We start from the raw sequence: 15,857 nt of genomic DNA on the forward strand, positions 1-15,857 counted from the left end.
ACAGATTAGCGGCATCTCTCAATTTCAGCTAAACTTCTACAGGTACCATGCATGAAACTGTCCTTGGTAAAAAATTTAAGGCTATCCCTTGATAACACTTTGAATTACACACACGCACACACACACACACACACACACACACACACACACACACTGAAATGAGTTGCCATACTCACATAAACTTCAGTCATCTTATTCAGGCCATTATATTTTTTGTTTTGTTTTGTTTATATTGTGAGAGAGAAAGGAGAGAGAAAGACAGACACAGAGAAAGAGAGAGAGAGAGCAGGGAAGGGGCAGAAAGAGGGAGAGGGAGGGAGAAAAGGAGGGAGAGACAAAGGGAAGGAGGGAGAGAATCCCAAGTGGGGATGTGGGGCTCGAACTCACAAACCATGAGATCATGACCTGAGCTGAAACCAAGAGTTAGACACTCAATGACTGAGCCACCCAAGCGCCTGAGGCCATTACCCAATTATTATCATTTTCCAAACCTTCATTAATGGATAATGACCCGTACAAGGCAAAAAAAGGTCTTCCTCAGGTGTCTTATAAGAAAACACGTAGGACGTGTTCAGACTTCTTAAAGACCAAATACAGTGTTTCCAGGTAAAGTGTTTCTAAGTACTGCACGGCCTGATGTCTTGAAAATAAAAAGATTTGGTTAAAGATGAGAAGATCACACAGGGCGCCTGGGTGGCTCAGTCAGTCAAGCATCCAACTTCAGCTCAGGTCATGATCTCGCGGTTCGTGGGTTTGAGCCCCACATTGGGTTCTATGCTGACAGCTCAGAGCTTGGAGCCTGCTTCAGATTCTGTGTCTCCCTCTCTCTCTGCCCCTCCCCTGCTCACGCTGTGTCTCTATCTCTCAACGATAAATAAATGTTAACAAATTAAAAAAAAAAAAAAAAAAAGATGAGAAGATCACAATTCAGAGCTGGGGAGAGGTGAAATTCTGTCCATTTTAAGTACCTCAAAAGCACATAAGACCTTTTTAAACCATAGACAATAAAACCTGGACTGCACTGAAGATACCATACTGTGGAAGAGAATGGGCTTAGTCCTGCTGGGCTCAGACCCTTCCTGTGTGACCCTGGGCCAGCAACACGGGACTCTCTGACCCTCGGCCTCATTTTAAAAATGGGGATAAAAGAGGCACCTGGGTGGCTCAGTCAGTTAAGCATCTGACTTCGGCTCAGGTCATGATCTCACGATTGGTGAGTTCGAGCCCCACAGTGGGCTCTGTGCTGACAGCTCAGAGCCTGGAGCCTGCTTCGGATTCTGGGTCTCCCTCTCTCTCTGCCCCTCCCCCACTCACACCCTGTTTCTCTCTCTCTCTCAAAAATAAATAAACATTAAAAAAAAATGTTTTTTAATGGAGATAAAAACGGTCTCCACCTCTAAGCAGTGCAGGTGACTCAAAGTGCCCAGAATGTGATAAACGCTCAGTGGCCGTGCTTTTCATTTATCTTGAACCACCATCCCCTGCAAACCATCCAGCAGACATCAGGGACGTAACCCGGAAAGAATTCTGAATCCAAAGAATGAGGCATCCACCGATTTCCAAATCTCCACAGACCTTTCTCAGGTGAGGAAAAAGTCAGGAAGATTATGAAGTCTTACCACCCCACAGAAAGATGCCCTACTCATCCACTTACTCAACATGTATACATCAGGTTTCCTAATAATCTGATGACTCAAAAGAATAGGCTGGTTTTATTGCATGAAGTGAATATTTACTCTAAGAATGAGTAGTAACGTAGTTCAAGGAAACTTAAAAATCATCACATTTTCAAGCCAAGTAAATCAATTTCTAGAAATATACCTTAAGAAAATCACGAGTTGGTGGACACACACTTATGTATGTAACTGGTGTGTTATCTGAGCAAAAATTAGAAACAGTCCAGATTCTAATAATAGACTAATGATTAAGTCTATTGTATTAAGCAACAATGAAAAAATTGCAGTTTTCAAGAATTTTAATGCCATGGGGAAATGGCCAACATATATAATTAAGTAAAAGAGCATTATACTCCCAAATATGTAATATATTTGTGGAGGAAAAAACCACTTGAAACATCTCACCAAAAAAAATAAAATAAAATGATAAGTGGTTGCTAAGTTAGTCCTCTTTTTGTCCTAACTTTTGTTCAATTATCTACAATCAGCCTACTTTTATGATCAAAGGATATATTATTTTTAGAACCTGACTCCGTTTAAAGACCATCTATGTTCACTGAAAGGCCAGGCACTAAGAGCTGAGAAATGGAGTAGGTTCCATGATTCTGTCATGGATTCTGTCAAACACTGACAGATAACCCTGCTTTCTCACCCTGATCAGAAATGGACACTACCTCCCAATGCCATGTCACCAACAGAGTCAAAAAACTTAAGTTTACTTATTTTGAGACAAAGAGAGCACACACTTGAGTACTCAAGCCGGAGAGGGACAAAGAGAAAGGGAGACAGAGAATCAGCACAGAGGCCGATGTGGGGCTTAATCCCACAACCCTGGGATCATGACCTGAGCCGAAATCACGAGGTGGACGCTCAACCAACTGAGCCACCCAGGCGCCCCACACAACTTTTCTTTTAACGAAAGAAAGAAAAAGAAAGGGAGGGAGGGAGGGAGGGAGGGAGGGAGGGAGGGAAGGAAGGAAGGAAGGAAGGAAGGAAGGAAGGAAGGAAGGAAGGAAGGAAGGAAGGAAAGAAAGAAAGAAAGAAAGAAAGAAAGAAAGAAGAAAAAGAAAAGAAAAGAAAAGAAAAAAGAAGAGAAAAGAAAAAAAGAGAGAAAAAAGAAAACCAAGGAACGAACAGGTTCCATGACTTGCTCATGGCATCAACATTCACAGGCTTCAGGACGAGGGCTGAAATGTGTACTGAATATCTGCAGATGTAGGACAGGGGAGAAGGTGCCTCTGAGGACAGAAAGCATGGCACGTGCCCTGGGCTGCTGCTGGGTCCTGAGGCCTCCGTGCATGTCAGGCAGCTGGGAATAAAAGCCGACATAAAGATGACACACTGTGTTCGGTGTTTGGTTTACGTGACACTTCCCGTGGGCGGAGAGAGAAATGCAGAAGTCGCCTACAGAGAGGCAACAGCTAAATCACAGGAGGTGGGGGAGACAGGAGACCCCAAGACAGAAGACTGACAAAGGTCCACAGTGAAGCAGAGGGAGGGGAAAAGAGATTTACCAAAAATGAAAAGTAACAAAACCAGAGATGACTGGTCAGAGGAGAGGCAGAGCTAAAATTCTGCCAGGGACAATTCAAGTACACACAGATACATGCTGCAAATAGAAGTTTTGGGAGCGCCTGGGTGGCTCCGTCAGCTGAGCATCTATCTGACTTTTGATTTCAGCTCAGGTCATGATACCAGAGTCATGAGATCGAGCCCCACCTCAGGCTCTGTCCTGAGCACAGAGCCTGCTTACAATATTCTCTTTCTCTCCCTCCCTCCCTCCCTCTCTCTCTCTCTCTCCCCCCCACCCGTGTCCTTCCCCCTCCCTCTCTCTCTCAAAAAAAAAAAAAAAAAAAGTTCCAGTGGGAAATAAGGACTTTTCATATTTAATCATCACCCTGGTACCCACCCCCCAACAAGAGCACTTAGAAGGCCACATCTCACGATAAGGAGGCACCTCGCTTTGGTTAGAAAGAAGGAATGCCCTACAGCTGTCTGTATTTCCAGGCACTCCTGGTTGACCCGCAGCCACAACAAGGAGCCACGGCCCTGGAGAGCCCACGGCCACCACTCGCCAGCAGACCACGGCTTCTCGAGGCTGGGCATTTGGGCGCTTAGGAATATACCTCCTTCCTGCCAATGGTCATTTGTGTTTGTTCCCAAGCCTGTTCGTGTCCCTTTTGCTTACTAATATTATTATATAATTATGGTCACTTCACGCATAGCACAAAACAGAGCTGTTTCTATGAAAGCTGGGCTTAATACCTTGAAAAACCAACTTAAGGATTAAATGGCCAATTCAACGTGGATACACAACTGCACTGTATCGGGAAAAGTCGCGTAACAAGGAGAGGATCACATACTTCAAACCCAGCGTACGTGTCCTGTAGGCTCACGAAGGCAAAGCACTTTAGTGCCAGCCTGCCTAACAGGAAGCACCCCACAGAGGAGACTCTTGTTACCGCTTACGTTATCGTTATCACAATCTAAGCAGAGAGAGAGAGAGAGAGAGAGGAGAGCGATGAAGGCAGCAAAAAAGGAAAGGGGGGGACCCTACAAGTGGGTGCTCTGGGAAGGCTTCTCTGAGGAGGGCACACTGTGTCGAGAATCAGAGAACAGGGAAGGACAAGCATGGAATGTCCACAGCAGGGTCAGGGTGCAAGGGGAGGCCACAATGAGGCTGGCGGCGCAGAGGGCCAAGAGCCAGGTCACGGGGTCCTAGAAGACCCCGCGTTTGATCCAAAGAGCAGTGAGAGGCAAAGGAGCAGCATGGCCCAATGGGGTCTCGAGAACAGACCAGCCGGGCTGCTGAATTAGAAGAGAAGAGCAGAGAAGCCAAGTGGAAGCAGGAGAGGGTTACAGCAGCCCGGGGACAGGACGGCGGTGGCTTCCTCCAGGATGGTGGCAGCCGGGTCGGAGGGGTGGTCAGAGATGCACGTGCACGAAGGGTTAACAGAGCCGGCTGATGGCCAGCAGTACACAGAAAGGGGGTGAACCGTGTGACATCTATCAAGACAAACGTGTGTAAGGACGGGGGTGGGGCCAGTGTTGGCAGAAGACATGCTAAGCCATGACTGGGAACGGGAGCCTGGGGCAGGGGAGGGAGGGAGGAGGAAGGGGTGTCAGAGGTGGGCAGAAATTTGGGAGTCGCCAGCAAGTAGCTGGTAGTTAAAGCCTTGGGAGGAGAGTATACGGAGAGATGCGGGCCAGGCACACCAACACTTCCAGCAGCAGAGCACCCCTACTGGAGACTGCAATGAGGGCTTATTTGTATTTTTATTTATTTAATGTTTATTTTTGAGATAGAGCGTGTGAGCGTGAGCAGGGGAGGGGCAGAGGGAGAGAGAGGGGTGACAGAGGATCCAAAGCGGGCTCTGCCCTGACAGCACAGAGCCCGACGTGGGGCTCGAACTCATGGACCATGAGATCATGACCCGAGCCGAAGTCGGACGCTTACCTGACTGAGCCACCCACGCACCCCCGTGTGGGCTTATTTGTAAAAGCTCTGTCAGTCCATCAGGGTTGACAGTCACTGATGTAGAAGCTCTGAAGAAGAGGGCAACCTGGTAAAAGAGGTTGCAGTGACCCGCCAGAGAGAGTGGTCAGCCCTGCTCCAGGCACCAGGACCTCCAGCTGTGGCCCAGGGCAGACACTGAGGTCCACCGACGCTTTGGCCAGCGAGCCCCCACAGATGCCCTGTGTCCTCCTCATGCCCCGCCCCCTGCAGACTCCCATTGGCCCACAGTAAGCTCTGATCGGCAGGTAAAGCATAACACGCAGGCTCATACACGTGCTCGTTATGACTGGGGCTGCGGGGACACAAGCGAACGAACACAGTGGACATGGGGGCACGGTATCGACCGTGCGTTCCGTGGGCCCAACCCCAGGTGCCAGCGTGAAGGGCAGGAGGACCCATACGTGACCCCTGGCCCGCGCAGGGCAGGCACCGCGCACGAGCTTCGTGAGGCACTTCGCCACAGGCCTTAGGTTCTCTGGCAATGGTCTTTATTTTTAAATTAAACTTTAAAAAATTAAAACGGCACAGGGACCTAGTTGAATACGCAGGTTCCCAGAGCCCGCTCTACTTCTCGCACACAAGCAGGGCGAGCAGCTCCGTGCAGGATGCCAGCAGAGGCCTTGAGGACTTCCTTCATTGGCCCAACCCGGTGCAAAGTCCCTGCTTAGGTAACAGAAGAAAATCAATAATCCAGGAGATGTTTCTACTTCCTTAGCCAGAAAACCTCATCCAGAACTCAAACAAGTCAAGTTCACAAAGGATCACAGGAGCATACCAGGGACTCAATAAATACTTGTGGGCTGATTCATCAGCATTACCTTACGGTGAAAGTAAACAATAGAACAGTGTCTTGAAACCCTTATTTGCTTTATAACCTTCTCTTCTTAGGGAAAAGATTATTCCAGGGAAACTCAGAGGTGAAGTGGTCAGAGAATCCTCTACACTTGAGACAGAGAGGGATTTCTTGACCCAATGCTTTTTTTTTTTTTATGTTTTTATTTATTTTTGAGACAGAGAGGGACAGAGCATGAGTGGGGGAGGGGCAGAGAGAGGGGGAGACACAGAATCCAAAGCAGGCTCCAGGCTCCGAGCCGTCAGCACAGAGCCCGACGCGGGGCTCAAACTCATGGACTGTGAGATCATGACCTGAGCTGAAGTCGGACGCTCAACCAACTGAGCCACCCAGGCGCCCTGACCCAATGCTTCTTAATCAGAAAGTCATACAGAGCAGCCCCTGGAAATGAGGAACCAGAAGGAACCATCACTACCTACCAAGACAGACACCTTCCTGTCTGGTTTCTGCAGTATGTTACGTGACAAGAAAGGTCGACAGCCACAGGCACAACTCAATTCCACTGGAGATGGGGAAGCGTGACCTGTAGACCACAGGACAGAGGCAAAACCACAGGACGGAGGGAGGAAACCTCCCCCTGAAATTCAGTTACATGCAGCTAAGTTTCACTTAGGACAGTGACCTTCGTTAAAAAAAAGTTCAATTTTGGGGCGCCTGGGTGGCGCAGTCGGTTAAGCGTCCGACTTCAGCCAGGTCACGATCTCGCGGTCTGTGAGTTCGAGCCCCGCGTCAGGCTATGGGCTGATGGCTCAGAGCCTGGAGCCCGTTTCTGATTCTGTGTCTCCCTCTCTCTCTGCCCCTCCCCTGTTCATGCTTTGTCTCTCTCTGTCCCAAAAATAAATAAACGTTGGAAAAAAAAAAAAAAGTTCAATTTTGAATCTGTGGGACACACATTTTGTAAACAAATAGCTACTAATATATATTCTCAAACTGAGGGTTTGTTCTTTGTATCACATTTACCAAATGGACTTCATTCTTTTTTCTTTTTTTACTTTCTATAATTTATTTATTGTTGATCATTTACATCCAAGTTAATTAGCACATGTTGCAACAATGATTTCAGGAGTATCAAATGGACTTTACTCTTAAACTACAACTGTTTTCTCGTTTAGCTACTGAGAGTAGTTAAGATATGAAGTCCAAACCGGACAACCTAGGTTTGAAACTCAGCACCCCACCTTGGTAGCTGTGTGACTCTGGGCGAGTTTCTTAACTTCCCTGTGCCTCAGTGTCCTCATCTGTAGAACAGGGGCAGCAAAACTCTTTCACTCAGAGGTCAGTCGGAGAATTAAATGAGATACATGTAAAGAATTAGAAACAGTGCCTCATACACACTAAGGGCAAAGTTGTCTCTTCATTCTTCCTCTTAGACCATCTAAGCCTAAACATCCCATATTTATGAGTACATCTGCAGACTCATCAGGAGTCAAAAAATCAACCTCCCTGTTAAAATCTGTCTGAAAAGGTCATTCTACCACCTGGTAAAGGTAGACACTCAAAGATGTGGACACTTCTTCTTAACAGACCAGGTGAAGGGTGCCTGGTTGAGTCAGTTGGTAGAGCATGTGGCTCACAACCTCCGGGTCGTGAGTTCAAGCCCCATATTTGGCATGGAGCCCACTAAAATAAAAAAATATAAAATAAAATAAAAAATAAATAAAATAAAATAAAATAAAATAAAAATAAAATAAAATAATAAATAAAATAAAATAAAAAATGAAAAAATAAAATAAAGTAAAATAAAATAAAATAATAAAATAAAATAAAATAATAAAATAAAATAAATAAAATAAAATAAAATAAAAATAAAATAAAATAATAAATAAAATAAAATAATAAAAAATGAAAAAAATAAAATAAAGTAAAATAAAATAAAATAAAGTAAAATAAAAAATAAAATAAAATAAAATAAAATAATAAAATAAAATAAATAAAATAATAAAATAAAATAAAATAAAAATAAAAATAAAATAATAAATAAAATAATAAATAAAATAAAATAATAAAAAATGAAAAAAATAAAATAAAATAAAATAAAGTAAAATAAAAAAAATAAAATAAAATAAAATAAAATAAAATAAAATAAAATAAAATAAAATAAAAACAAAGAAACAAACCAGCTGAACACCAGATTCAAAAGGCAAAGCATTGTCTCTAGTCTGGGTGATGGCATGTAAGAAAGGGAGCTGAGTTTTATCTCATCCCCTATTATCAGAACCCCTAGGGTAACCCCTTTTCCCCAACTCCCACCCACAACGGAGAACCACTGCCCTAACTGATGAGAAAGTAAATCTAAAAGGAAACAGTTGTTATCTTCTTAACACACCTCACCACTGATTTAACACACTGGTGAGTCACAGTACTGTGGCCACCGTATCACCTGGGTTACACGTGTGTAAACAAACAATGAAACCCAAAATGGACACCACGCACCCAGCAGGGCTCCTGATCTGTGCCTTCGACCGACCTCTCAGCCAGCTCGGCAAGGCTCACAGACACCTCAGAAGAAAGATTTGAAAACAGAAGATAAAGTACAAAGGACTACAAAGGAAACCAGCTGTATTATAATGCAGTTTCTAAAACTTGAAAAAAGTCTGTGATACAAGAGCTTCTTTATCAATGTATTAAGTAATAAGATCGAGGGGCACCTGGGTGGCTTAGTTGGTTAAGCCTCTGGACTTGGGTTCAGGTCATGATCTCTCGGTTCACGAGTTCACAAGTTTGAGCCCCATGTCGGGCTCTGTGCTGACAGCCTAGAGCCTGCTTTGGATTCTGACTGCATTTCCCTCTGCCCCTCTCCCACTCACACTCTGTCTGTCTGTCTGTCTCTAATATAAATAAATAAACAAGCAAACAAATGAATAAAATAACAAGATCTATCAGCACACCTAATGAACGCAATTTCAAAGCAGTGATGAGTAAAAGTGGTGTTTCAAAGTATCTGTTTCCACTGTAGCATGACATGAAAATCTTGATTTCTATCGGTGACCAAGTCACAGGTCCTGCTAATACCACTGTGCTTTCTTTTCTATGTTCACAGTGTAAGGAAATGCTGCATTTCAGTCAGAAGTTAATGAAAAGAAAGATGTAACTTCATTTCTTTACAAGTCCACAGAATCCCCAATTTCCCTCTACAGACCTGAGGTCCCAGGACCTCAGTTTCAAAGTCCTGCTCAAGAGCATGCTGTATTAAAGAGTTAACCTGCGGGGGAGCCTGAATGGCTCAGCGGTTAAGTGTCTTGGCTCTTGATTTCGGCTCAGGTCATGATCTCGCAGTCCTCGAGTTTGAGCCCCGCGTCGGGCTCTGTGCTGACGGCTCGGAGCCCGGAGCCTGCTTCGGATTCTGTGTCCCCCTCTCTCTCTGCCCCTCCCCCACTCATGCTCTGTCTCTCTCTGTCTCAGAAACAAATAAACATTAAAAAAAATTAAAAACAAAAAACAAGAGTTAACCTCTGATCATTCATTTAACCAACACTTAGCAATACCTACTTGGCTCTAAGTGCAAGTACCACAGAAGAAAATACAGAGCAAGACTGGGATGCAACCACCCTCTTAAGAATTTTCAGAATCTCTGCTCAGTGTTTATTTCGCTTCTTCCAATTTTAGTATAATTTGTGTTGCCCACTACCAAATCCACCAGGATTTCTTTCTTCTCCCTCTCTCACATATATAACTAAAAGCAGAATGAACATGTGGAAACGGGCCACGGTGCCTGTTCCAGCACACTGTTGCAAGGATTTTAGGAGCTGGAGGTCGGTGCTATGGAACAAACACTAGGAGCCCTCCATGCTTCCTCTATAATCAGATCAGCTTTGCCCAAACTGCAGACATTTCACAGGGATGAAGGAGGCAATTCAAACGGAAGTTCTCTGCAGACAGTTAAGTACTGCCCATGGATGGTTCCCGTGATGCTGCGAATGTACGTGCTTAATCTGTGCAGGAGAAGGGACCCAGGAGCCTCCCGCGCCAGAAGTGGCCACGCGGGGTCCTGCAGAATCACAGGAGGGTCTCGTAAAGAAGAGTAAGGAACACACGGGGATTTTTGAAAAAGTGGTTCTGTGGCGAATCCTACCGCAGAGAAGTCTGAAGGAACCAAATAGAGAACCTGCCCAGGAGGTTACTCCGGACACAGTTTTCCACCCAACCCGTCTCTTGTTGTTACAGATACCGTGAGTCAACAAAAGTGACTGGCAAAGAGCTTCCTGTACCAACCAGACATGCTGGAAATTCTAAAGCTCTGACGTGAACACTGGTACAAGTCTTACGTGCTAACTATCTGCCCTGGTGTGGATAATTCTATTTGTATTCCTATCGCAACTGATATCTATAGTGTTCACAGAGACTTGTAGGATTTGCCCTAAGTATAAAAACACAGGTCAGTTTAAACAAAATTCCTTTCTCATTAACATCCAATAGAGAAAATGTGAAAACAGCCCCAGATACATGCTAAGAGAGAAACTTGAAGTTCCAACTTGTTTATTATAAACGATTTCACAAATTCAAGAACACTGGAGATCACTCTGTATTGAAAAAATAGTGACAGAAACTTACAGCTGTATCATGAGCTGGTTTTGAATCAAGTTACCACCAAGTAGAAACAGAACTGCTGTACTTTTTATTTCAAAGGTGGCACAATGACACACAGGTATGTAAAGATGTCACCTTGAAAGTGACGTCACCAATTAGACTAGGCTAAAGTTAACCTGAATTTTCAAAAGTCTGAGGTATCATGACCAAGGAGGGCTGGTCTGTCCTACCAACTTGATAGGGCTACATTGAATTTCTAAAGAGTACAATTATTTCTACAAAGGCACCTCTTTTTTTTTTTTTTTTAATTTTTTTTTTTTTTTCAACGTTTATTTTTATTTTTGGGACAGAGAGAGACAGAGCATGAACGGGGGAGGGGCAGAGAGAGAGGGAGACACAGAATCGGAAACAGGCTCCAGGCTCTGAGCCATCAGCCCAGAGCCTGACGCGGGGCTCGAACTCACGGACCGCAAGATCGTGACCTGGCTGAAGTCGGACGCTTAACCGACTGCGCCACCCAGGCGCCCCATACAAAGGCACCTCTTGAATGAACACTGGAAGCATCATGAGCATGAGTTTTTTAAATTATCACATGTTTTCCAAATCTGCAAAATCAGGTTTCACACCCTTGGCATCACACACTGGGAGAAAAAACAAACAAACAAACAAACCCTAGTATGCTTCTCACCCTACCAGGTGTCAGCTTCTGCAGCCCAAGGCATGACTGGTTTGCTGTGGGAGCAGCATTTTGACTTTCCTGAATAACCAGCCTAGTGGGCTCTCACACAGAAACCATCAGCCTTGGCAAACCAAGCTCGCAGATATGGAGAACAGACTGGTGTTGCCAGGGGCAGGGAGTTGGGGGGCGTTGGGGGGAAGGGGCAGGAGAAATAGGTGAAGGGAGTCAAAAGGTACATACTTCCCGTTATATGGGGATATAATATACAGCATGGTGGCTATAGTTAATGACACTATATACTGCGTATTTACAATTGCTGATAGATCGTGAAAGTTTTCATGAGAAAAAATTTTTTTAATCTTTTATTTCAATTTTTTTTAATTTTTAATGTTTTTTATTTATTTTTGAGAGGGAGAACACGAATAGGGGAAGGACAGAAAGGGGGGGATAGAGGATCTGAAGTGGGCTCCATGGTGATAGCAGCAATCATGACCTGAGCCGAAGTCAGACGCTCAACTGACTGAGCCACCCAGGCGCCCCATGAGAAAAAAAAAAAAAACTTTTTCTGTAACTATGTATGGGGAGAGATGTTAACAAGACCTACTGTGGGGATCGTTTTGCAGTGTATACAAATATTGAATCTTGTTGTACACCTGAAATTAATACCATGTTATATGTCAATTATACCTCAATTAAAAAATACAAAATAAATTATCAGCCTTAGTATATGTGTTTTGCTGTGCCATACAAATAATACTAAGCAGCCAAGATGTTCCCAGTACCTTTGGTTTAAATGCAAACTCCTTCCCAGTGAGGGTTTCTAGGTTCTCACATGGTATGTTGATAAGGGGGGGAAATGGGAGCCTTTTCAAATTCTTCTGTACAGTTAAGAGAAAACTAGCTCACATGAAAATTCATACTTGGTCCCCACCACTCTAAGACTTCTATTCGGAACACTCGAAGTCAAGGCCTTGCATGTAGCCAAATCCTATTGCCACATTTCTTGGCACACTCATCCATGAATGGTAGGCCGTAAGACATGCTAAGCAGTACAAAGTCCCACGTGGGGCCACGGCTAACCAGCACAGCCCGTCACGGACCAGACCAAAGGGAAGTACTCACGGAAGTACTTCAGCGTCTCTTCAATTTGCTCGGTCGTGAGGTCAATGTTGGCATCTGGAGAAATGAGGGGCGTATGGAGCCAGTCGTCGTGGTCATAACCGTAAATGGTGTCAGCTCTTAACTTATAATGGGGCAGCTGCTCCTCCAGCAGGCTGATGATCTCGACTTCCGGAAGATCGGTGCTGTTGCACACATCTGGAGGCAAGAAGATGGCAAAGTGAGAGCCCGGACTGGTTTCGGCCTCGCTGCTAAACTAAATGACCTTGTGGCCACAGCAGGTGTCTTCGGCTACTTACGGCATGGAGAGGCCAGGCGAGGCCACGTCGGGCGTCTTTTTCCTATTTAAATTCCATTCTCAAAATTTAGAACACCCACCTGAAATAGTCACTTTCTTCAAAGAAAGCCACCCACTTTCTTCGAAGTAAAGCCACAACTCCCGTGCTTTCTGGGCTCGGTCATCCTTCCCAACCCTTCCTCCGACCATTCTCTTTCAATCATTCTACGTATAAGCCAAACCAGTTATAATTTCACCAATATGCCAACTTCTTCCTGTCACTCTTACCATTCAAGCCACCCCCCACCCCCCGCATGTAGGATTCTGCCTCCATTTAATTCATTCACTCAACTTTATCCACCCATCGTTCTTTCCATTCATCCATCCAAATACACTCTGCGTCCCAGAGACATAGGAAATGCAACAGTAAACACCACAGTTATGGTCCTGTGCTTGCAATGCTTGTACTCTTGTGGGGCTTCCACCAAAGTAACCGGTGTCCCTCCGTCAAGGCAGAGCTGGGATACCACCTCTTCCCAGATATGCTGGTGTTCTGAACACCTCAAGCAGAGCTAACCTCTCTCCTCCCTTCTATATTCACACAGCATTTTGTCAGCTCTTCTATTGCTGCCCTTATTAAGCTCTGTCCTCTGGGTAGTTTAGTATTCAACCCACCTCCCTGTGAGATGGCAAATTTCCATCAACAGTTGTTCTCAATCCACCACCCGTACCCCCTCACCCCTCATAGGTCCTGGCCCAGACTGCGCTCAGGGGGTGCGCCATAAGGCCTGTGAAGGTGAATCAATCCATATAAAGCACATTAAAGAGACCTTTTAATTAAACTGTTATAAAAAAAAAAAAATCAAAGTACCCAGGATAAGCCCAATCTTAGGCAATTTCTCTACCCCTAGGAAGAACGAATTAAATAATTGTTAATGGGGGGACACCGGGGTGGCTCAGTCAGTTAAGCATTGACTCTTGGTTACGGCTCAGGTCATGATCTCATGGTTCATGAGTTCGAGCCCCGCTTCAGGCTCTGTGCTGACAGTGTAGAGCCTGCTTGGGATTCTCTCTCTCTCTCTCTCTCTCTCTCTCTCTCTGTCTCTCTCTCTCTCCCCCGCCCCCCCCACAAGCACACACACTCTCTCTCTCTCTCAAAATAAACAAATAACTTTAAAAAATAGTAAATGCTAATGGGTGAGTGCTGATTATCTCTCAGCTGATTCTGACATCAGTCATATACTGACTGGGACCCACGATGGTAAATGGCAGGTGTAGGCAGTGGTGGTCTTGTCAACCCATAAATAAACCGAAGCACCTACGGTGCTCATGGCTGGACAAAAGAAGAGAGTTAATTCGGTCTCTTGTTCTAGGAATGAGCCTTCCAAGAGAAAAACCACTCAAAAGATAAGAATAGGATAAGAGCAATTCTCCAGAAGGTTATTGCACAATGGTCTTGCCTTGCAGTAGTAAACACAGGTGGGGGACTGGGTCAAGGTGGAGGGCAGAGCATAGGATTCAATCTCCCGTCCCCTGTCCCTCTCCGAAGTGCAGGGAGGAGAAGAAAACCCTCTGGAGATCAACGAAACCACACGACAGCAAGGGGAAATAAGGAAGAGGTGCTGACAAGAGATCACAGTTATGAGTCATGCCCGAGGACGTGGAAGGAGGCATCGAAGGAAAGGAGGAAGGTCCGGCCTGAACACACACAGAGGAAATGAGTGGAGCAAACAGTGTGGGTCCCGGGGTGCTGGTCCCGGGGTGCGGCAAGCTTGGGGGCGGGGGGCGGAGGGAGCAGGAAGGGCCCGGGGCAGGGGTTTGCTGGAGACCAAAGCCGGCACAGCAGGGAAGACCGGTCCCTTTGCTCCTCTCCGGGCTGAACCAAGGCAAAGGCAGCGGCGGGGCAGTGGCCATGTGGCCGCTCACACTCCAGCAGAGTGTGACATCTGTGCCCAGAAGAATAGCTATGCCAGAGACTTACCTACATTCCTGTGTCCTTCGGGTCTAAGGCCACACAGCAGGGGGAAAAAAAAAAACACAGAAGCACAGGTAAAGAGAGCGTTCAGTGACCCAGTGTTTCCCTTTGGGCAGGAGCCCACTGAGACCTGTCAGACTCCCGCTACCTCCTACCACCCCACACACCCTCTTGCTCAATTTAATTTGCACAGCTTCTTTGCAGAGCATTTCGATTCAGGAAGTCAGTGTGGTTTTCCGAGCACCGACGAAAGAGAAGAAGATAAATACAAAGTGAAGACATTTAGAATTTTACTTGGAGCTTCTGGGACTGGCAGGTGGGGGTGGGGGTGGGGACAGCATCTGAACATTTGATTTCTCTGCCTAACGTGGGAAATGCCACTGCAAGTGCTCTTGGCATTGCAGCCAGTGAAAACCAGACCGGAGCCGCTCTGCCGCGAACAGAAGTTACCTCCTCCCCGGGGCCAGAGCCCACAGCCCAACCTCAAGACAGACGTGTCCTATTTCTTCCCACCTCCCGCCAAGAACAAAACGCCACCAAGAGGCTCAAGATGGGCCCGTAATTAAGTGAATATTTCCTTCTCTCACAATCGGCGAAGAGTAAGTTCCCACAATGCTCGTCTTGAGGACAGGCCTCATGGCTACAAAATGGCAGCCTTGTGAAAAGGGGACGTGGGGTCAAGGAGGGCTGACGCCCAGCTGGTGGCATCTCTCAACTGAACATGGATTGGCTCCACAAAGGACCGTGCCAGCCTATGCCTAGGGAGAGAGGCAGGAGACCAACACATTCCTGAGTGACTCACCCTCACAACAGGCTAGAATCTTCCAGCGTCACTGCTTTGGGTGGTGCGGAAGGCAACAATCTTAAACAAAAATCCCTTCTAAGAATAACGTGTCACTTCTGAGCATGTTGGCAGCTGCTCAAACTCTGAGCCTTGACCTGTCCTTCCACATTTCCAGGGCTGAAGGTCAACCTATTTACAATGTGGGTCCTTATGCCCAAGAGACATCATTTTCCTAGAAGCACGTGATGGCCGGCGAGATAAAAGTATCAAAAAGCAAGAGTGTGTGAAAACGTCTTTTTAAAAAACTCTGTGTATTTGATTTTGCCATAATGTGACCAGTCATATAAACACGGCAAGTTTTCAGCTGCCTGGACGGCCCAGAGAATCAGAGCACAGGGAAGGATTATAGAGACCATAAGCCCTGGGGACCTCCAGTGGAGGGGACGCCAC

General features: G+C 45.7%; 1 protein-coding gene across 8 annotated transcripts in view; it reads right to left on the reverse strand.

Moving 5' to 3' along the window:
* Positions 1 to 15,857, reverse strand: part of TRAK1 (trafficking kinesin protein 1) — a 194,950-nt gene that overhangs the window by 80,210 nt on the left and 98,883 nt on the right. For 7 of the 8 annotated variants that reach the window (XM_045437019.1, XM_045437017.1, XM_045437018.1 and 4 more), the window contains one exon: positions 12,375 to 12,569. Coding sequence is in view for 3 of the 8 variants with exons in the window: in XM_045437013.1 (XP_045292969.1) it covers positions 12,375 to 12,569 (195 nt within the window). In the remaining 5 variants the exon portion in view is untranslated. Of the gene's footprint in view, positions 1 to 12,374; positions 12,570 to 14,629; positions 14,721 to 15,857 lie in introns of those variants that run through there. The other variant, XM_045437021.1, reaches the window with a different exon arrangement.

Source organism: Leopardus geoffroyi, chromosome C2 (genome assembly GCF_018350155.1).
Source record: "Leopardus geoffroyi isolate Oge1 chromosome C2, O.geoffroyi_Oge1_pat1.0, whole genome shotgun sequence".
NCBI lineage: Eukaryota > Metazoa > Chordata > Mammalia > Carnivora > Felidae > Leopardus > Leopardus geoffroyi.